The sequence below is a fragment of the Heliangelus exortis genome, chromosome 1 (assembly GCF_036169615.1).
Source record: "Heliangelus exortis chromosome 1, bHelExo1.hap1, whole genome shotgun sequence".
In the NCBI taxonomy this organism is placed as follows: Eukaryota; Metazoa; Chordata; class Aves; order Apodiformes; family Trochilidae; genus Heliangelus; species Heliangelus exortis.
The window spans coordinates 185,621,641-185,645,470 of record NC_092422.1 but is presented as its reverse complement, the minus strand read 5'-3'; the positions used below and the strand labels follow the sequence as shown (position 1 = coordinate 185,645,470).

The 23,830-nt window shown below is 36.9% G+C and overlaps 1 protein-coding gene across 8 annotated transcripts in view; it reads left to right on the top strand.

Moving 5' to 3' along the window:
• The window catches only part of MAGI2 (membrane associated guanylate kinase, WW and PDZ domain containing 2), a 694,924-nt gene that overhangs the window by 612,330 nt on the left and 58,764 nt on the right, over positions 1–23,830 (top strand). For 4 of the 8 annotated variants that reach the window (XM_071734034.1, XM_071734033.1, XM_071734028.1 and 1 more), the window contains 3 exons: positions 15,344–15,435; positions 21,114–21,306; positions 22,255–22,341. In XM_071734034.1, coding sequence (XP_071590135.1) covers positions 15,344–15,435; positions 21,114–21,306; positions 22,255–22,341 — 372 coding nt within the window. Of the gene's footprint in view, positions 1–10,127; positions 10,170–15,343; positions 15,436–21,113; positions 21,307–22,254; positions 22,342–23,830 lie in introns of all 8 variants that reach the window. The other 4 variants (XM_071734032.1, XM_071734035.1, XM_071734029.1 and 1 more) reach the window with 3 other exon arrangements.

Below are 23,830 nucleotides of genomic sequence, written 5' to 3'. Positions count from 1 at the left end.
ATTCTACACATACATTTTCCTAGGTATTGCCTAGATCCTAAAGGTTGACTTTGATAGGTTTTGTCTTATATTGTCACTCTTCTCATTTTGACTGTAAAATCCTTACTGAAGAACACTATATGTACCAACACATTTTCTTGCACATTTTCTTCATAGTTAACTGATAAGAGGATATGAGTTTATAAATGCAAAATTCTTTCACATACTTTCACTTTAAGGTGAAGTTTATTAAAGGCATTTGAGCTTTATTTGCTTTTATAGAAATTAATTTTACAAGCTATCAGGTTGTTCTTGGTGGTTAGAGAGAAAACCATAGTAGTAATAAGTACTATTTGAAGATCAATGCAAAACAATAAATACAAAGCTACCAAGATCCCCATCTTAATTTTATTTTTCATGGGTTTTGGGAGAATACCACATATTTTCACCAACAAGGGTGACAGAGGTTAAGCTTATTTACTCCTTATTTTCAAGGACATTTTAGCTGAAATTGTTATTCTATATTCCCCAGAGCTTTTACACTTACTAGGTTCAAAACATCAAAATAGTTTAACTGCAAACATTTTCATAGCAGTTATTAGTACATACCACCTTCGAATTAATTTTATAAATTCATTTGTAGACCAAATTATTTTATAAATTATACATAAAATATTGCACAGCAGCTGATTCAGATTAGCCCATTAATATTAGTCAGGCCCTGAGACATAGATATAAATGTAAACTATCATACTCTATAATATGGTATGAAAAAATTTCTTCAGCATACAGAGGTATAGTCTGAAGGAAATGACTTACTGCCCCAAACAGTATGTTGGTGGTGCCACTTTTACTTGTCCTGGCCCTTATACATTAGTTACAGCATCAGCATCTCCCAATTGACTTTGGTATTTCCAGTTCTCAGCAGGATGGATATGCTGGAAAAACACCAAGACTGGTTTTATATCAGCTCTATGTTAAATCAGGTTCCTAAATCATGTCTCAGATTCTTCAGTTCTTTGCCACTGTGGCCAGTGCCACAGTGTGGTCTATTGAGTGGAAAATCTTTCAAGGGAGATTGTTACCATAAAATTCACTTCCCACAGTCCAGACCTTTTTGGGATGTCTGTTTTGGGGGGGTTAAGTATGAAATAGTTTCCTGAAATTAAGACCCCAAGTTTAAATCTGAGCATTTATATAAACTGCTGTTTCTTTTCAGCAATACCAAGTATCTTTTATCCCCCATAAATATGTATTTCAGAACATACTTTAAATACCCTATAACAAGTATTCAGTCTTTAATTATAAACTGTTAGGACTCGGAACTGAGGTTTCCAACGTATCTGCAAACACTGTGTAGCATTTGCAAGCTGCTATTTTAATATAATAAAATACCTTACTTAAGGTAGCATCTTCCTCTTCTCCAGATGGCATTCTTGATTGAACAGGTTACTCAAGACAATGTACAAAGAGAGGCTATAGATTTTAAAATTTTAAAACTCTTCAAACTATGGATCAAGATACATTGTGGAGCAGGCCATAAAGGTTTGAAAGATGAAGGACTAGCTTGAAGCAAAGTTTGAAAATAATTTTCAGACATCTGTCCTCTTTCTCTTGCCATTGCATATTACGGGCTAGATCAACAAGTAGATAAAAAGATTTGCCAGAACTAAAGTGCTGTTCCCCAAAAGGCTTTGATTGGGAGTATAAAGAAAAATTAAAGGACAAATAAACAATTCCATTGTTAACAAGGGTTTTTTCTAGTTCAGCACCTTTATTGATAACATTTTAGACTTCATATACTGCTTTAAGGAAGGGGAAACCCCTTACAAATAACTCCTTTCCACAATGGTAGTTTCTAGAGGTGAAGTGTTTTAGCAAAAATCTGCACTTTCCATTCAGCAGAGTCAGAAACATCTTCTCTGGTTCAAGTCAAGAATGGAAGTGCAGATTATATACCTCCTGCACTGAAAAAGTACATTTGTAAGACAATTACAAAAAAGTTATACATGCCATATATGTATGGATGGTATATATATTTATGTGGCAACTTCTGTCTTCTTTATCCCAAATGTATGTAAAGAAATGTCCTAAATATTAATGAAAGCAAATAAACTCAGTCCATGTTGGCCCTCCCTAAAACTTTGGGAATATAGATCTGATGTCAGCTACAAAGACTGCCTTTAACCCCGAAAGATCATATATTACACCAAAAGATACATTGCACCCTTCAATAGAAGAATTCAGTACTTCTTCCTTATTCACAAGTGCCCTCTCCAAGTTTTCTGAATACTTCCTTGAAAAACATCAGCTCCAATCTTTTACTAATATAATCTGATGTGTTCAGAAGCAAATATTACCCAAGAAGGAAGAGCTGACAGCTCATAGATTGGAGCTATGCTAAAGGCAGTGTTTAACTTTAACTGACTTTAACTAACAGACTTTAACTGCAGTTGAGTTCTGTCCAAGAGGCAACTGGAATTTGTACACAAGCCCTTTTCTGCTACCTACCTAGACAAAATAAGAATTAAGAATAATGAAACTGTTAGGCCTAAAACAAGAAAGTGAGAGTTGAAAAACCCTTCCTCCCAGATTTCCATCAGTGTCCTGGTTTTTCAGCTAGTCCTGAAAGCTTTAAGTTGTTCTCTTCTGATGCTGGTATCATTTGAACATTTTCTCTAAGCCTTGATTCCTCGATTCCCAACTTTATCTCATCTGCATATTTCTTGGTCACAAATAACTTCCTCCAAACATCTCTGTTGTTCCAGACATTTTTATTTCTCTAATGCCATTAGCACACTCTTTAGCAAATTCAATTCATCAAGCCTTTGATTGCTTTTATCCTCCACATAATGGTAGTGTTTCCTGATGTGAGAGAAACAACAGACAGGAAATCCATTACTGAGTCAAGAAACTGTCATCCAAATTGAGTAGATAGGAAAGAAAATTTCGAGATAATGCACACTTAGTTTCCAACCATATGTCTGTGTCAGGTTAGTTATCTTTCATAGACATAAAGGAAATGTTCAGCTTCTTCGGGTTTTTTTAGTTATTTCTTATCTCAAAGTAAGTCTGCCTCATCTTCTGGTAAGACCAGTAAAAAGGAGGTCCATCTTCTAAAAATAGTGCAAAGAAATGAACAGTTATGACCTGGAAAACTCCAAAAGAAAGACTGTTACCAAACAGATCATTTTCATACTTCATCCTTTTCTCAGAGGGTCTCACTGCAGTGAGCACTCATTGGGATCTCATCAAAGCCTCCTGCTTCCCTCTCAGGGAAATGATAAGTTATGCATCACAGGGCAGTTCTCTGAGGAGCACAAGCCACATGACAAAGCAGAACAAGAACTAGACCAGGATTCACAAGCTTCTGGTCTCTCCACTAGATGTGGTCATCGCCATCTAATGATAGCAAGAAAGAGGCTTCAAGCCCAATGTCTTCATGAAAAATTATTATTTTCATTGGACAGGAATGTGTTTCCACCTGCAAGGCCCCATGTGACAGGGAGATTTCAATTTCTAATGATCAGATATGAATTACAAAGGACTACTGCTGCAGCAAAACAGAGGAGGTTCTGCCAGTGCAAATTTGAGACAAATCAAATGATGCATTAGTATAAAAGTGGAGTGCAACTCTATTTTGTAAGTTGTAGCTCCTTGGAAAGTTGCTTGTCACAAGTTAGGTGTTACCTGTCACACCTGTTAGCTGTCACCTGCCTATGCTGCCACCAGTCAACTGCACTTGATAGCTCCAAGTCGCCAAAAAGGAAAAAAAGGAGCATAAAATGTTACCAAAGACTGATGATTATCACATCATCCAAAATAGCTACCTGAAAGTAAAAGAGGGGAAATTATTTTTCTTTCTCTTTCCTTCCTGGAGCTGTAGCTCTCCCTTTCTCTGCCTCTTTTTTTTTTTTTTTTTCTTTTTCTTTTCTTCCCTCTCCCACCCTTCCCCCTCCAATGATTCTCTTTGGTAAAGAGAACCTGCTGTTAAATTATATTGCAAACCTCAGAAATGGAAGCAAAGACCCACTCAAACAACTTAATTCTTGTTTGTTTTTCCATCCAACTATGAATTTTAGATGCCTTAAAGGCAAATCTTTTAACTCCTTTTTCCTTGCAAAAACTTATGAAAAAGTGTGACAAAATAATTCTGCTGATAATCATGAAAGTTAAGTACTGGAGCTGGAAAATTGAAACACCAGACCAGGAATTTCCTATTAATAAAATTAATTGTAAGACTTGATAGACATCAATTGTTACAGATGTAGAAACTGACATCCACTAGCAGAACGCATTCTTGATTTATTTTCTTTACTCTCTCATATTTTACATTGAAGAGTGTCATAAATGCACAGTTTATAACAAACTATGTTCAGAGGCCTGTGTTGACAGACATTAATCAAACAGGGGAGAGAAAGGTCTTTGGAATCATAATGGTATACTATTTCTCTACTTAAAAAAATATATAATGGAAAATTTGGTTTATATTCCTCTAAAGAAAGCAGCAAAATAAAACTTTGCTTTACAGCAATTAGGTTACATTTTTCTTTCAATGAGTGAGTGTAGTAGTCCAAGACTGTGATGTGATACAGAAAGGCCAGTAGGAAAAATGAGATAAAAAGTGAAATCTGAACAATTGCAGTTCCACCTTTTACTGGAAAGGCAAAAATTCCTTCCTTCAAAATCTCCCATGTTATTTTCTCCTCTTCTCATGCCATCATGAATTCCCCAAGTTCCTTTCAAATCCATCATCTGTCTAATGCACTGTAATTTTTATTTCTGCCAGAGTTAGACAAAGTGGAAAAGAACCAAAACCATGAACAGATGTGAGACGTAAATAGCAGATGTAGTAGCATAACACATTATTAGTCTTTATAAAATAAGGGTGTTTTCTTATGCAGATTTATGAATAACTTTCTCTGAGGGTCATAGACAAGCATTTCAATACAAATTCACAGACTACCATTCCTCTGAGATGCCACTGCAGGTATTCAGCACAGATATTACTTGTAAGTGTCAGCAATCAGAATAAATTGTCAGACAGATTTGTAGTGACTGATAATGTGTAACTGAAAACACCATCATTCCAGAGAAATACCAAGGCAATCAAGGTTTCCTAAATATAGTACTCATGCAACACATAAAAGATATTAGATGTATAGAACTGAATTCATTACCACCTGAGGGGGTCTATGGCATAGTCTACAGTTAAGTAGAATTTTCTTGTCAGTGCTTGTTGACTGAAGACCTACACAGTTACAGTCTTAAAAATTGAAGGAAATTTTTCACGTATTCGTTTATTATTACTACAATTTTTCAGAGAGTATTTTCTTGAGAAAACTTTTTTTTCTCTAGCTATTTTCCCCATTTTTGTTCATCTGTAGTCTAAAAAAAAATCACATTTTGGTTACAGTGCTTTAAAAAGGTATATACATATCTGTGTATGTACATAGCACTGCGATAATGTTAAATACATATTGTGAAGTATTAGAGAAATATAAAGTTGTTGTTATTTTAATAATGGCAAAGGCTTTGAGACTATAAATTCAGAAAATTAGGTTCTAGTTTTAAGCGTTCCTTGAGCTCAGTTTGCTATATCTTTCAATATTTATGTTCACCGGTTACTGCTCTTTACATCAACAAGACAAACCTGCCTTCACTTAGAAAATAAGAGTATTGGGAAATTACTAATTATTGCATATTATCATCAAACTGCTCCTTGACCTAGAGTCTGAGCAACTGAATTATAGGAAGGTAATTTCTCAAAGTAAATCCCAGACAATTATTTTCCTTGCATCTATTAGCATCCCAAGCAACAGCACAGAGAAGATCTAGAAAATTCTATTTCTAAATAAATACAATTTTTTTTTTTAAATAAGAGTTGAGATATAAGAAAAGGAGAAGAAACTCATCAGACCAATGAAAAATAATTTTGTACTGTTCATCACTGCAGAAAGAGTTACTTGCCATGGCAAAATGGATTTGTTGGTTACAAGAACTGACAGGGAAACCAAAGCCATCTTCAAATGGAATTATGAGAATATCATCATCACAGTACTGTGGATGTAAAGTGATTATGATTGCTGGACTGTAAAGTAGGTTCCAAATGACCTATGCTAATATGAAGTGTCAGTTTTACAACTGATGGCAGTAATAAAGATGCAGTGTTCCTTTTGCTTAAACAATTTACGCTTTACTAAAAGGTATACAAATAGATTCTCATCTGCAAAATGATAGGGTGCACTTAGGAAGTCAAAGTAATAATTTAAGAAAGCTGACTTGTAAGCATTAGGGAATTGTTCCGGGTGCATCAGACCAGTGGGAACTGCAGTGCCTATGTGCTGTTTCAAACTGATGCTTTGCCCAGGTTTGGAAAGGACATTTCAGCATGATCATACCCATTCTCATTTGTAAAATTCATATTTACCTAAGCATGGCTAGGAATGAAATGCTAAAATTAAATATTTCCTAGTGCTAGTTTTTTTCCATGCTCTAGCATTCAACAAAATATGATCCAGAAAATAGCACAGCATAGATTTTATAATCCCCATCATTCATCAGCATAATTGTACCTCCAGAGAATACCAGTGACTCCACTGGTCTTCTATCATGTTCTAGGTGAACTTTGCTCTTAGGGCTATATCTTGACAGCAAAGAATTCTGATATTTTACTATCCATTTCATTTTAGTTAGGATTGTGTCCCAGATCTTGTTTGCTATTTATCTATTTTCAAAAATATTTTGCAGCTTTCAGTTTCAAAACTGCAAGTTTAATTTCTTTGAGGATAAACATGAAGCCAGATGTGCAAGCTTTTTGCTATTCTATCTTCTAATAGCAAAATTAAATTTGTCTTTGCATTGGTCTGATATGGAAGAAACCTTGATGTATAGCAAGACCCTTTAAAATGCACAGCTGCATTTCACAATTGAATTGAATTCAAAATTTCAATTGCATGTCATTCTCCGGAGCACATGGAGTAGTCCCCATGGTGCAGATTAATTACAGTTACAGCTATATAGAACCAGCAGTTCAGAAGACTTCTCAGTTTTACTTTCCCAAGTCTTGTTTCTAGGACAGGATAGCTGAACTAAAAATGAATGCAGCAATTTTACCATTTATTCAAGCTCCATTTCTAGTTATTTCATTCTACAATTGTTCATTACAACATAGCCACAAAAGTGCAATCAAAAAGGCTTTATATGGAGAATACACAAACCTTAGGCCAATGTTTTAAAAGCTTTCTGCATTTTGAATGCCTGTTCATGGTGGCAGTGCTGGGTAGTCTGGTGTCTTTATCCTGCTCTCTCCAAACATGCCTCCTGCTAGTTCATTTCCTAGGAGGTTTAAATTAGTCACAGGTTTTTTAAAAAATGCCAAAATGAATTTAATAATAAGTAAGTGAGAATTTTCAAAGTGCCTTGTATAAAGATTAATTTCTTATAAAACGTAATTGACAGGTTTTTTATCAAACAGAGCTTGTTAGAGTCAGTATTTTGGTAAAATTAGCTTTTGAGTCAGTTTGTTCTCAGCAGATACAAGGTACCAGGGTGTGCACAAATGCATGCATTCTGCTTGACTGAGGAGTAGTCCTCCTGGTCCTTCCTCTTCACTTGGAAGTTGCTGTTTTGTAGGGTTTCTTATCCCAGAATTGTGTGAGTTTTGAAAAGAATACCTTTACATCTGCATTTGACATAGGGAAATGTTGCTAATGTTAAATATTCTTCACAGCACTTTCCGCTTTTGAAGTTTTCTGTTAGCAGTTTGACTGTCACATGAGCCCAGCTATTTAGAGGTTATTTTCTATTTTTCAAAGTGCCAGTGACATAATTACAAATATCCTGTACTGCTGAAGGACCCAGACTGCTGACAGCAGTTTCTTCCTAAATTGACCATTACTTTGCTGTTTTTACAAAAAATACAGGTCTGAACTTAAATTTATCTTCTTGGTGATCACACATTTAAGGACTTGAAGTCTTCATTCAGCACCTTCAGCATAGAAAAGTTCCAAGTTTCTTATGTGTGAATTTCTAAATTACAATGAGAGCAAGTGCTAGAAGTGGAATGGGTGATCATGAGATGTTAATTAACACCACAAGACACTGTATGAAGTCCTGCGAGGGGAAAAAAATATGTATTCAGGAAAAAAGCCAGATCCAACTCAGTGGGATTAGCTCTGGTGGAAACCACCTCATTGACAGGCATTTTTGCTTGACTGCAAACAATATTTTACAAAAAATATACTGATAACTTAATGTGGCTGTCTTAACATATTGAATTGTCCCCTGTTTTGGAACAGTTTGAGCATGCTCGTGCTTCTTTCATTTTGCTGCTTGAGGCCAGTTCTGAGGTGATTTTCAGTGACTGCAAACAGAAATGGAAGCAGAATGAGCCAATCTTACAGGAGCTCAAAAGATCTAGCTGGCTGATCAACAGAAAAGGCTTGAGTCCTTTCAAACCTAAAAGCTAATAGAGACTATCAAGATGAAATTGCTTTCTGTACACTGAAATCATTCTGTCTCTTTTAAGAATTCCATTAAAATCTTGAAAGGCTGTGAGTGAAAAAAAACATTTCTCCAAGTTTGCTGTAGAGCAGCATCAGTTTCAAAGCTTCTGGTTTTAAGGAGTTGTGCTGGTGGAATAATTTACATTTAGGTAGCACATCTGAAGTGTGTGAAGAAATTACCTCTTAACCACCAAAGTAAAGATGTGCAGCCACCTATAAAATAAAGCACCATAGCTCACATGACACAACTCCTAACACAGAAGGTGAACACAAATAAGACTGAAAGACCAAATCCAAAAGGGTGTTTCCATCTAGTAGTATCTCTAGACTGTATTTTAGGTAAGCAGAGTAGCAGCAATCTGAATTTGAGCAGGTCAGGGCTGTTATGTATATCCTCTTACGAAGAAGGTCGTAAGATGTTCAGTGGCCTCAATCTTCATTTTTGGGAAAATGGCTTTTCCCTAAAGCATTATTTCAGTATTGACTCAAGTCTGCAGTCATTACATCCGTGCTGCCTTTCAGAGGCAGCCCAGCAGAACTTTAGCCTAAACCCTTCCAAAATGGTAAGGAGCTGCCTGCAGAAATAATCCTGTCTCCTCATTTCTCTCACCACACCCATATATTTCCAGAAAGCCCAGCTAAAATTGCTGGCCTGGAGTGCATTTTCTGGCTCCTTCCTAGCTGGAACTACCTACTCATAGTATTAAATCCACTCCTGTCTTTCTTCTGCCTCAGGAAGACAGACACTTGTGTGTTGCATCAGTGTCCTACCAATGCAACGTGACATACCATACCCCATATATACCATCAAATATGCATGGTATGATATTCTGGCTCAGAGCCATGTAAATGCACTAGAGTTTCATTTACCTTTTTGCTGTTGATAAGCCAATGGAAATCACCTCTGGTTTGGGATGTTTTGCGATTCATGCTGGATGCTGCAGAAATAATAAAACAGAAATTCTTTGTCAGAACATTTCAGAATCAGCAAAGGAAGTGTGCAATGAATTCAACTGAATTCAACTACAGACTTGTTCTAGATTTCTCTAATGCCAGTAAAATAGTTACATAGGAAAACAAATTAGTTATTTGCTGCATTTTATCTAGTGAAATACAGATACTTCAAAACTATTTTCATGAAAAATAGGTTTACCTGTGTTTGCCTTCACATACAACCAGTTGTAGTTATTGGCAATGTACTTCCTTCTAGGAAAAACTTGCTCTTCTTGATGATAAGACATTTTACAGCTGAAATGAATAAAAGCTGTGGTCAAGTCATCTAAACACAGACATTAAACTTACCCTTCTATCGCTGTACTTGAAAAAGCACAACTATTGTCACTGCTCTTTAAGCACATTAACAATTTTATCTCAACATAACCTATGCCATGTTAAAGGAACATTTCCATCTTACCATCTGTTTCATTTTGCGTAGAAATAGACAGGGACATCTACATCTAGCAGGACCACATACATGTACCACCTAGAAAGTCAGGAAGGAGGGGAGGATTAAAAAAAAACTGTAATAAAAATTAGACATTGGATGTTAGACATTCAAAACAGTGCAGAGAAATTGATGCTGCATCTTTAAATAACTTGAGAAATGTATTTCATCTTTAATTCCCCCGTTTTCCTATTCAGAACAAGTGCTGCCCAGGACTGGTTTTCGAGTGGATTCCTCTGGCAAGTATTCTTTAGCCTTCATTGTTCTGTAAAATAATTGTCCTTCATTTTGTGTTTTAGTTCTTCTCTCTGATCATTTCTCTAGATAATGCCCAGTCATGACTGCCTAGTCACTATTCTGTTTTTGTATGATCTTTGTGGGACAATAGAATGCTAACTGAGTTTTTTTATTATAGATTAGTATTTTAAGCAAGGAAAAGTATTTCTTTTTCCTCCACCAGTCTTTATGTATCTTTTATGATATTTTACATGTGCGTTCATACATTAGTGTTCACTCTAACATAAAAAGCTATCTCTGTAACTCATTCCCAAATCTAAGCTAAGGTAATATTTTGTGTAACACTGAAATTCTTTCTATCTTCATTTGCAAAAGAACAGGACTGACAAATTATGCAGACCCACCCATTCCTTGCTCCCATAGATATGTCTTGTTCTATAAAAGCCTAAGAGAAAAAAACTTTGAAAAACAGAAGCTTTTTCAAGTGTTTGAATCACCATTGGTCTTGTAAAGTAACAATGGACTTGTTTAAAAAACAGCAATATTTGGCTTCCTGATGTGATCATGTTAAAACAGGCTGTTTTGACAATCCTATTAAAACCATCTAGCTCTACACCTCTTGGAGAGAGATTCTAAATTAGATGTGATATTGGGCTGTTTTTGCATACATCAGAAGTGTTTATATGTTGAATAACACTATTAATGTACCAATTTTTTTATGGTTTTTAAACTGTATTTTTTATTTATTATATTTTCCTCTTTATAAGTATCAAGAGGAAATCTGCATGTTTTGTAAGAAAGCTACTCACATTGCAGACCAATAGACCTGTCTCTGTTTTCAAGCTTTCTGCATTTTTCAAGAACATCTGAAAATTAGATTAAAAATTATTGGAGATTTCTGTCAATCTCTATTCACAATTCACAGTAATGATTTATATGGAAGAAATATCTTCACCATCTTCAGCAAAAGAGTCCAAATTCATTTATTTTTTTATTTAGAACTAAAGTTGGGTACACCAGAAAGACTGTAAAATTAGTGCAACAAAGGTCTTCAAGCTTTTTTTAACTGCAATATAGAAGAAATATAGTGAAAAAAAATCCATCTCAAAATCTACACCATCATCCTATAAATACAAGGTTCATAACTGTAAAAATGCACCTTGACTCATACAGAAAATTAATTAATTATCTTCAGGGAAGTATTTTCTCTACATACTTTTAAGAAACAATTACATATGTACTTATCAATGTGTAATTCACACAGAAATTCAAATAAATACAGAACAGAAATACAGCTAAAGGCTGCTAATCACTTCGTCAGCTATATGATCTCACTATTGTTCAGTAACAATCTCTTCTGGTACCTTTACATTGAAAATAAATTCCCCATCTCTTAGGAACTGGAAAGCAAAATTTCCCAATGATCTTTACTTTCCTTACTGTGCAGCAAAGCTCAGGTCAGAGCTTGTCACACATTCTCAAATTCATGGGGGAGCTGGCTGGTTTTATAATGTAGATAAGTGAATTGTGTTGTGTTTTTATCTCTTCTAGGCCGAATGATAAGTTAAGAAAGTTTTATTTTACACAAAAACAAGAAACAAAATTTTATAACTATAAAAAAGGAAATGAAGTTACTAGCAGGCAAAGCTGAAGTTCTTTTTGTAATATAAATGTGCAGGGAGGCAAGGGAGAACAGGGAACACTGTCATTCTGATACAGGATACCCACACTATGTGATCAGAAATACTGTCTTAAGGTTGAAACTATTCTTTCAATGAAACTGGTAGGAGATGGGACATTAAGTTGACTGCAAGCAAAGCAAAAGGTTCAAAAGACTATACTAATTCAGTCTTGGCTTGACTACTATGTCTGTAGGTCCATTAATTTCTTCTTACTTGGCATGAACTACAGGATCCTAATCTAGTTTACAGAGAAAAAAGGTACATTTTCCATAATGAATTTATATTAACAATGTTTGCAGTATATTCCAAGGCACAGGATCATAATTTTTCTGTTAATATAGGTAATTTTCTTTGTATGATCAACTAAATATTTGCTTCAGCAAGAAAAAGCAAAATTTAGTTTATTTAATGATCCTTTGTTAGGGAAAAAAAAAACAAAACAAAAAAAACACAGAATCGTAGACAAGAAAACACTGAAGAAATAGCAGATTAAATATAATCACCTATACGGGCAGGAATATTTGATCACTCTACAGTCAGCAATACTGAAACTGCTGGTACATAACAGAGGCTCTCAGTAAAGCCACTAAGCATGATCTCCTGTGGTAAAAACAGATAGTACTGAACAACTTAGTTATCTTTAAGAAACAGGAGAAAAGGCATTTCATCACCAGCAAGACTTCAGAACATATTTTTGATTAAAGATTAGTTGCAGATATGGACGTATAAACTAAGATTTAATGCTAAAGGAGTTCACCAACAACTGATTGTGTCAGACTAATAAGGTAACTGATTTTTTACACATAAAAAGTGATACAATTTAATAATTCTAGACTTCAATCAGACTTTTTAAAAAATGCCCATTATAATTGGAGCTCTCCCCTGTCAGTCTGGAGAAGAGGGTGCTTAGCACAAAATGTAAAGAGCAATTGCTAGGAAGCAGAGAAGCAATTCTACTAAAAGAACAGTTTCTGGACTGGAAGGGTAATATTAGTGGAGAGTCTTGCAATAAGTCTTCTGTGTTATTTTCATTAATGACCTAAACACAAACACTAGAGCTGTAAATCAGATCCACTTTCAGACAGGTAACTTCAGAAATCTGTGGTGTGGTTGTCTCCAGAGCAATGGAGAGCTGGGCAGTGCAGCCAATGGAGTCATCAAACCAAGGATGAAAGCTGAAACAACCAGAAGCAGTAGTGGAGGAAATGCTCTGAAGTGTACTAGTCAGTAGCTGGAGATAGTATGATATTACTGTGAAAAAGTAAGTAAAATAATTATCCAGCAGTGACAATTCTGAATGAGAAACAAGCTCAGGTGCCAGTGTTACCTATGCCTGTGTCTCTGCTGGTAAGGTCTGTACGCTGTTGGCTTGTAGACATTTGCAACAACAGGGATCTGGACCAGCTGACTCAGGGTTTTTTCCAGCTTCATGTTTTGTTTACTTGATAGAACAGAAAATAATGCTAATTTTTGAAAGCATTTTTCAGTGATCTGATAAAGAGTTGGAAGAGAATGGGCTCCATAGACTTCCTGCTCCTTGGGAAGGAAAGCTCTTCCAGCTATGGGGGCATAGTCAGTTGATCTAAAGACTTCCAAACTGTGTTACATCTTACAGGAAAGTATGGCCATATAATTTTGGTTTTAGCCTAAACCTTTTCTTGGTAAACCAGGCTTCCCTATTCCATTCTAAATGGGCAGGAAAATGGCCTCTTTTTAAAAATAGTGCCTATTATTTTGGTGTCTGGTGTCAACATTGGTTTGGATCCGCATTGTCAATGTACTTGTGTGAGGGAAGTTTTCATGTCAGTGTGCCAGAGTGTGTGTTCTTTACATCATGATATTCCTATCCTTTCTTAATGTGTTCCCAGCTGTGCATGTTCATTCATGTGTGCACATATAAAAGTAGAGCTTGGTTTGTGACAGACTGTTGGTGTGTATTGTGTGTACCTACAAAATCCTCTGCCTAGTACTGAGTCCCATCCTTGCTACACTTAGGCACAGCAAATCAAGTCTCATCTTAAAACTCTGCATCTCACAACTTTGAAACAATCTTTGCATTAAGTTAACATACTGCAAGCATTAAGGCACAAAAGCATCACTGTGCTTCAGTCTAGAGAGGATTCTTACTGCACAGTCCTGGTACAGAGTCACTCCGTGTAGTTTCGTGTCTGTTTTGGCAAGACTGGACTAAAATTGAATGAGCTTTAATCCCAGACTAAAGCTAGGATCTGCCCAACTCTGCCATTTGTGTGGTGTCTTCTAGTGGCTCTGGTGAATATTGTAAATCAGAGCTGCTGAAATACTGCATTTAAGCCATCTGTAGTCCATTCCCTCGTGAGGAAAGAAGACACGCTATAGTACAGCTTGCTGAGATAAATCTGGTCATTACTTTTTGTCTTTTGGGGTTGGCAACAAGCTGATATTAGCCAAAAGCTGTCACAATTTACAGTCCAGGGGGAAATCTGACCATTGTTTTTAATCACTGTCCTGCTTTGGGTGATGAAGCTAAAGCATCTCTGAACATTCAGACAAAGCAGTAGCCAAATAGACAACTTCTTAGGCCTTTAAGTCTTTACTATTTCACTTTATATGATTTGAAATCTTAGTCAAAAATTCTTTTCTTTTTTTTCTTTTTTTTATTGTTTTGTTTTGTTTTGTTATGTTTTTTGAAGACACCAAGATCCAAAATTGCAGTATCTTTCAAAAAAATCTGAAGATATTTTTACAAAAATCTGACTTTTAAAAAACTACTGTGTTCCTAACCTGCTAACCAGGACAGAATGTATATTTACAGGCAAGTTATGCAGACATATGGAAGCACTATTTTAATGATTCATAAAGCTGCTACTTTAATTGAGTAGCATTAAGGAATTCAAGTTAATGATGTTACCTTTCATTGTAAGCTCTAAAAGTCAGAGGCTTATAATGATTGCTTTTGTCAAAACTCTTTGTTGAAAGTATTACCTGCAATTGGAGTGCTTAAAAGCTGCATTACAGATAGAGACATAGTGGTTTATGTCTGTATGTGGAACTAAAACAACTTGTTATTCATCTTTTCGAAGTTGAACTGACAGTTTTTCTGTGTATCTTTATCTCCCATTTCAGTTTACTCCCTTTAGATTTTAACGAACTGCAAGGAAAAACACAAATTAAAGCCAGAGGTGGATTAACAGCAGTGTGTTTCACAATCAGTTGTAGAAAGAAGGCACCTTTATAAGCTCTGTCTTGAAGAGATGTTCCCAGTACTGTTCTCCTGTGAATGTGCACAAGCTTGGTTTATTATATTCTACCAAACATAATCATCCTCCCAGATAACTACATTTTCAAGTCTCTTCCTTGTCTTTGTACAACACATTGTTTCCCATTTGTTTCCACCAGCTCTAACCGGGATGCCATTAATCATGTGCAATGAACACAAGGTGGGAGGGAAGATGGTGTAAATTCTCAGGACAAAGCCAAAATGCTTTGCTTAGTGGGATTTCCCTTTAAACCAGGTCCAGATTACAAGGAGTTGGATGTTCACCTTCGGAGAATGGAGTCTGGGTTTGGCTTCAGAATCCTGGGAGGAGACGAGCCTGGACAGCCTGTGAGTTATTTCTTCCCAACTTTCCTTTTTATAACTCTAAAATCCATGTAAAGGTCAGAAAAACACATAGCTGAACCCAGAAGAACACCATGTTAAGGCTGTAAGTGAAATGGCCTTTTTATTCATCCACAGAAAAAGACAGGACTCTCAGGTTGTCCACATCTAAAAAATGTCAGAGCAATTTCAGTTACAATCAGATGGAATTAAGTTAGAAATAGTGAATCACTCAGCCCTTTACTGCAGAGTGTGACCTAGCAACTTCTAATCCTGATTTTCCAAAACCAAGTTTGAGCAGGAGTTTTTTTTAAAAAATCAGGTTATGTAAAACTCTGCATAACTGTGTTCACTGTGGGCAGACTGTATATATGCATAAGGCAAAAAGATGCTTTTGACAATGCAGTTAATTTCCAGAAACAGCAGGTCCCCCCAGGGGATGGGAGTCCATGTTCAAGGTTAGATGACAACATCATCTGATGCATCAGGAATAAGCATGGTAGCTTTATACCATTTAGAGAGAGACATCCCTATAAGCAACTGACAGGTAACAAAACCAACATAGATGCATTGCATGTGAAATTAAATATAAAATAATGCATATTAACAATTTTTTAAGGAAATGTGCTCAGATTTTAGTGAATTTGTAGCATATATTAATAATAGAATTCTGAGAAAGCAAGCAGAACCACTACTTCAGAATAACTTTGATGATGTAACTGTGGCTTGTCAGTGAGGACTAATCCTGAGTTAATAATATTTTATTATCACAACCTTATGCATAGCCTGAGTCCTGTGTTACCACAATTCTGACATAATGGATAACTACTTGATAGATTTACATAGAATCATAGAATCAGTATAGTTGGAAAGGACCCCTAAGATCATTAAGTCAGAATTTATTCCATATTCAAATTAAAACAGAATAATATAGCTATCGTTCAAACATTAACATTAACCAACTCATGGCTCTGAGAATCAGAGGCTCCTCTTTTTTAAAATTTTCAGCATCTATTGACATGCTGATAAATATTAATAGTTTACTGATGCCTACTGTATAAAGAAAAAAATGCACTGTATTCTAAAAAAGGTTCTTCAAGTGCTGATTGAAATGCAGACACCCTATTTTAGCATAAGTGTTTTGGAATTGATTTTCAAAGCTAAATAAGGTGTAGCTCTACAGAAAAGCTTTGGAACAACACTGTTTCATCATGCACACTTGCAGAGTGTTTGAAGCTCCTTCTAGCATCTAATTTTCTTTCAGGGAACATGTCCCAGAGCACATAAAATGAGGCCACTGAACCACCATCTTCACATTCTCTGCCTCAGTATTATTCATGTCTCTTTGGATGGCCGAACCAGAGTGAGTTCCCAAAGCTCACATACTAAGTAAAACCAAGAAGGAAGCCTGTTAGGAGCTAGAGGAAAAGTCCCATCATATCATTTTATGCTGCAAAGAATTGGCACTAGTGGGAGAATTGGAAATTTCCCTCTACCTTCTTTGAACAGTAGTGTCTAATGGCATTTTCCCCCTCACAGGAAAGTGTCCCTGGCTACTCAGTAGGTGGGAAAGTCTGTCTTGGTGTCTCCTTTAGTGCTTTTTTCATTACAAATGGATAATTAAGTAGTCACAAACTGAGTGTCCAGCTCTGTGGTTTGGAGGGTTACAGCATTCTCATGAGGAAGAGTGCAGCTCAGATGCCTGAACCAAAAGACTATTATTTATGTAAGATTAACTGATTTCAACCTAAAGGACTGCAAGAACAGGTTACCTTTGCTGATAGCAAAGAATACAAGCCAGAGTTTGGGAGACCTGAATTTGTCTCTGCTCAACAATCCAGTAGAGTGGGAATTTGGAAAGGAGTCCTTTACCTCCCTGCTACATACATTATGCACTGAACTGTTGCAGAGGAAGCCACACTTTATAGTTTCTTCCCACTGAAAGACCTGGCTTTACTTTTATCATAACTGGATAGTAAATGCAGAGATAAGCACCTTGCTGGTTTTTGAGAGCAGGACCAAAATTGCTGTGAGCCACCTTCTAAGAAGCTTTACTGTCTTGCTGAACCATTGCTCTTAGCCTTCACTTACCCTCAAAGTTGCTGTCTCTGTTTCAGCACTCACAAACAAAAAATCAGTTTTCCCACAGCTGTATCAGACAGGCTTTGTCTCCCAACAGACCGTGTCTCAAAATCCTCAGGAATGAATAAAGTCTTACTTTGAGGATTTTAAGAGTAGAAAAGGCACCTCCTTAGAGCTAGGTGTTGCAGAGCTGAACTTCTCAGTGCTTACTCCCTCTTTGTTGCCCATCTACTTGTTTTCACTGCTCAAATTCATCACTAATAAAAGACAACGCGTATTCCACTTCTTTTTTTTTTTAGTTTCCATCTATTTTGTATTCAAAATGCAAGACTTCTTAACTCTGTTTTCACTCCTCCACTGTTTCCCTGGTCCCCTATGGACAGCCCACCTGCAGCCTCCCATTCTTTTCACCTCCAGAAAAGGAGAGGCAGTTTCTGCCTGTCCTTCAAACCCCTGTGTCTCCTATGAAATAAGAACTGAGATGCTTTGAAATGTTTGTTCCAGCTCTCCTGCTGTGAAGTCAGGTAGCAGAGAACAAAAGGAAGTTTTCATTGCCTTTTGTCTTTGTGGTTTTCATTTCTAAAAAGGCATATGTATTCTTCAGCACAAGGCAATAAGCTTTTCAGAGAAGCAGAAACCACATAAAGTTTTTTTGGAAGGATAATACTGATACTATAGAGGAATTGTAGCTTAGATTCCTTCTCGTTATATCAGCTACCTGGCACCTTAGAAAGAGGAAGTGATGCTGGACCTTGAAGTTCCACTTTCCATATTTGTAAGCATAAAGATGTTTTCCAAAGGGAAGACCTTTATTGAGCAATTTTAAATATCAAGACTCTGGACTGTGCCATTTCTAATCACCTCTCAGATCTCATGAGATCACACCACCACAGGGAATCATCACATCTCCCAAGATGCTGAGAAGTTAGAGACAATATGAGTCTAATATCACTGTAAGGTTACATATATATTTAAATTGGAACTACACTAAAGCTGCAAATTGCTATCTGAAAGCAGAGAACGTTGGGATACAAGTGTGCAGGATCAAAATCACAAGAACATAAACAACATTACACTAAAAGTTTTACCTTTTCAACACCGATTGACTGGGATTCTTCTCAAAAATACCTGCAAGATGTCTGTCTGTATTCCTTTTATGATCAATGCCAAGCACCAAGCATTTCTAAGACATAACAGATGTCCTTAAAGCAAAAAGTTAAGGTAATGCAAACCACGCTTTAGGAACTTCTGTTTTTAACACTGTTTAGGTGGAGTTCAGATGATTAGCTTGGATTTACACATCACAGAAACTTATAATAAGGTGAGGTGAATCACACCTTTTTTGTATCTTACATGAATTTCACTATGTGCCTGTGAAGCTACTCTTATATTCAGAGAAACTGGGACCATTACCAAGAATCACAAAGACACTCAGTAGCAAAACAGATTAACGTGTATGACTTAATAACCCAGGCTTCAATTTCAGATTATGCTCTGTCTCAGTCTTTCTAATTCCATCATTCCTCATATTTAAATCTCAAGCAATAGATAAAAATTCATTTTCTCTAGAATACACTCCTTTTTGCCTACCTGTCATCATCTCTTCCTCACACATTCAAAGCAATCTCATGCAAGTATGAAACTGTGCTATATAGGCAATACGACCCTGATAAATAATTTTCTAATTTGTGTTTAGCTTGAGAATTTATAACTATTGTGGAAACTACTCAGCCACGAAATGAGAGCAGGTACTGGATAAGAAACAAGCTCAGGCACAGAAATTTTAAAAAGAAGGAAAATTACATTGTTCTTACTATATCAAATCACAGAGATGGTAGCCATCATCTTGACAAACACACCTACCTGAAATGTTTAAATTAAGACTCCGCTGCTTATGTTAGGAATCAGTTCCACCACTGAGATGAGTAACACAATAATACTCCACTGTGGACATGTGAAATATCAGCAATAATTACTCAGTAAGTTGAAACTAGAAAGAATTCTTGTACTGTGCTGTAGGTACTGATGATCTACCATGCTGTGAACTGTATTTGTGTTTCTACAAAGGTTAAAAATGCACAAATTGTAGAATACTTTGGCAGGTAATTATAAAACCAAAGGAGGAAGGCAGTCCCTACAATCTTCCAAGCTGCAGAGGATTGTCACCCTCCTCTTCCCAAGATAACTAGAAAAAATTCTTACCCATATGAGATGCCTAAATGTAACAGTTTTGATAATACTTTGTGGAAATGTAGCTAAATATAGCTTTGGGCATCTTTTTTCTTGTCCAGTAAAGGAACATAAGTATATATTTCATAGCTGAATTTTGAACCGTTTTCCAAAGCTTTGAGGTATATTCTTTCAACCTTTGAAGAATAGGATGGAGAAGCTAAGAGAGTGTCTCTGGCAATTCAGTCTGGCACCACTTAACATGTCCCCAAGAACACCAGGAAGCAGGAAAATGCCACAACGTGTTCTTTCTTTGCTAGGTTTTGAAAGCAAAAGTGAGCCAAAAGGAGGCTAAGAATTTGGCAGAAATTCTCCAGGCTCCACATGGGCTTTCATTAAAAAACTCTGCTGGGATACTTGCAACTCTGCAGCTGAGACCACAAAAAAACACAAGGCCACCTGTGTGACTACCATATCTACCCTTTGCTGTTCATCATGAAAAGCAACACTTGATAGCTTTTATCTTTTCTTATTTAAAGCATACTGTCACACGGCATGTCACATCCATCATTCTGTGCTCACTCTCACACTGAACATGAGAAAGGAAAATTTGGAACACACTCTGTGAATGTTTTAATATTCTTTCAAAGAAAGCAGGTTTTGTTTGAATCCATCTCAACTGTTCTACCACGTATTCCACAGGGAAAATATATATGTCGTCTTCTAATAAATTATGTGAATTTATGTGCATAAAAATTGGAGAAAGTCATTAAAAGAGTTTGAACGGATTTTTTTTAGTTTATATGTCCCGTACAAATTACATTTAAATGTCGATTTAGAAGAACAACGTCTGCCCAGAGTAAGCCGACATTTTTTCCATTTTGTTAATCAACCACTACCTGAACAATTACTATAACGTTTGTCATAGCACTTCTTTTCTATACTTCTTTTCTTTGGGACCCTTATAGAGCCCAAAGCAAGCTCTGCTGACCTCAAGTGTATAAGTTAAGGTGTTTAAATGACACAACAGGGAGGAATCTTCAGTAAGAAATACACAGACTAATTTTAAGACAAAAGGACCTTTATGTGGAATCAGTCTGTTTAAATCTTCTGCATAAAGTGGACTATATCTACTCAATGCTCCTTATAGATGGATTGTTTTTATTTGAAAATATGAGCTATATATCCTTATATCAAGATTAGCAGGTGTATCACTCCTACACAAATAAGAAACATCTTACCTTCTTACTAAAGGCAAGGAAGCATCTTCAGTCATACCCACAAAGGAGGAGAGTAGCTTTCAGACTCAAGATCTCACCTGCACTGAATCACTAGATTAATTTCAAAAGAAAGAGACTATCATGCCATCAATTCATGGCATGAATTGGAGGCTCAGTGTATGTGTGACATGATTTTGTTTCTTTGTGGTGTAGATTCTCATTGGAGCAGTAATTGCTATGGGCTCAGCAGACAGAGATGGTCGTCTCCACCCTGGTGATGAGCTGGTTTATGTAGATGGGATTCCAGTGGCTGGCAAAACCCACCGATATGTGATTGATCTTATGCATAATGCTGCCCGAAATGGGCAGGTGAATCTTACTGTGAGAAGAAAGGTGCTACCCACGGGTGAGTAAAGGCTGGAAAAGGTGAAAAAAAAAATTAAAATCCAAGTGAATGTTTGTGTCATTTTGAAGAAAGAAAAAATAATTTTAAATATGTGTCCCCTTCTTCTGTGACAAAAACAGTACAGCTGAGTGTTGTTTTCCTTCAGAAATGGAAACAATATTGGCAACCCTGGTGTGGTGATCATGAGTGCTCTGGGTCTGTTCCATGCTGTCTTGGTCTGTGCTGTCTCCTCCTGTCCGCTTTTGGGACAAATCATTCACCTAAGTCAAAGCTGTTGAAGCTGACTATGTCAATAAGCAATCAGAGGAAGACTCAAAGACTTAATTGTTTAGGGCAGGAACTCATTTCACTCTCATATGTGTTAAAAGCCCATTTCTGGTCTCACTGATGTCATCTAGAATTTTCCCCCTGACTGCAATGCAAGCTGACTGAAAACTTTCCGTATGGCAGAAGCGGCTCCTAGGGATAGGGCCGGATCCCCCTCCAACAGATGCTTTCAGAAAATGAACCTAAAACAGTAAGAAGAATTTAAAGTAAATTAAACCTTTAGCCTAGCTTGGTCTCATTTACGGAAAAACACTGGAGCCTGGAAAAATGTGTAGCAGCATCTATTAAAGCTTTAACGGGAGAGTTTGCTGCCGTTCCATCACAACCTTTTCTTACTCGAAGGAAGAAGTTCGCTTAAGAACTTTTAACACATTTGTGGTGAGTACACTTCACTGAGGCATCAGAAATGAGCAAACCCGCTGCGTTCCCAGCCTGTCCTGTCTTCTGCTTCCCCATGCCCTAGATCCGCTCTCGTTGCCTGCGCTGCTCCCCTTCGCTCCCCTGCCAAAAAGCCTCCCTCCCACTCCCCTTCGTCTTCGCAGTCCCCCTCCCATTGCGGCACTGCAGCTCGCTGCCAGCCGCGCTCTCGCGGGACTGACTTTCTTCTGTTGCTGACTCCAGAGCCCTCCAGCCAGAAAGGTCCCATCCCGCCCGCCGCGACGCCCCCTCGCAGCTCCCCCAGCGCTAGGAAAATGGCCAATAACCAAGGTAATCCGCTTGCAATTAGCACCTTTCCCGGGTCAGCTGGCTGTACAGACCGCAGGCAAAATTAGCACAGAGAGGATGCCAGCCCTCGCTGCTGCTTGTTAAATATTAAATAAAAGGGTCTATTAGACACTCTGGTCTCCTGGCACAACAAATGAAGCAAGCTGGTAAAACACCTGGAGTTATTCTTGGGCCTCGAGAGTGCCACACCAGGGAGTATAATGTGTAACTCATTAATGTTTAAGCATTTTGGGAGCTGAACAGGATTTTACGGTGTGTTACAACATAAGCTTTGTGGAAAAAAATTTAAATGACTAATGTTGGGCATGACTGAAAAATGCAGTGCTGATGCATCAGGCCAATTGATTTCATGTGAATATCTTACTAGCATGGATGTATACAACAGGGATCTGGGGCTTTACTTACCTGCCTGATGAATGTATCATAGCCCTCACCTGGAACTGCTGTTTTGCACAGATACTCAGATCTGGATCAGAAAATCTTCATTCTCAAGCTCTGGAAAAGAATTTGATTAGGAAAATGTGGTATTCAGAACAATGTAGATTAAAATGCCATTTTTTCACAGGTAGAAGCAAAATGTAATTTTACTGACAAGTATCTATTGTGCAACTGAATCGAATAGCCATGTAACCTCTTCCTCCTGTATCTTTCTTTTCCTATACTTAATGGCATACAGTCACAGTCATTCATGGCCAAACCAGCTCTTGGTCATTCTGCAGGGTAAGATAATTTCCTTTCTGTTGCAGCCATAAACAGAATTCAGTTTTCTGAAACGTGACAGCCAGAAAATGAGATCTCTCTTGTCACTGACTATGGCATTTAGTTGCAGATTTGGTTCAATAACTCCTGGAGATTTTCAATTTAATGCAGGAGTATAATAATTGTTTTTCTTCTTCTTCATTCTCTCTAATCACTTTATTTCATAGTTGCAGAAGGACTGCTAAAGGACACACCTGACTGAGAAAGCAGCATCTTGTCCTTGGATTATGTTTATTTTGTTAATATACAAACACTGAAGGTCTAATTTGCAATCTTTCTTCCTAGGATGCATGTGTGTATGCATAAGTTCTTCACAGGTTTGCCAGGCTCTCCAACACTCTCATCACTACGAACAGAAAACATATTGCTTACAGTCTTCTGAAAGTTCTGTATTAAAACTATCAATAAATGCTGATCTGTGTATACAACTTAGATCTTAGGTGAGGACTGCCAAAATTCTTGTACTAAAGAAGTGTGTAATCCCACAAGATTTGACTTGTTCCCTGTTCTTGTTACTATAAAACAATAGGAAAGTGTGTATGGACTCCATTTTCACTTCTTCCCTTTCCAACTCACCACACAAGAGCATCTACAGAACCTCTAAATGAGCATTGCTTCTGTCATGACTCCCACAGAATAACTGTTTGTGATTATTTTTCATTTTGTAACTGGACATCTTTTATTTTTCATTTTGTAACTGGACATCTTTTGA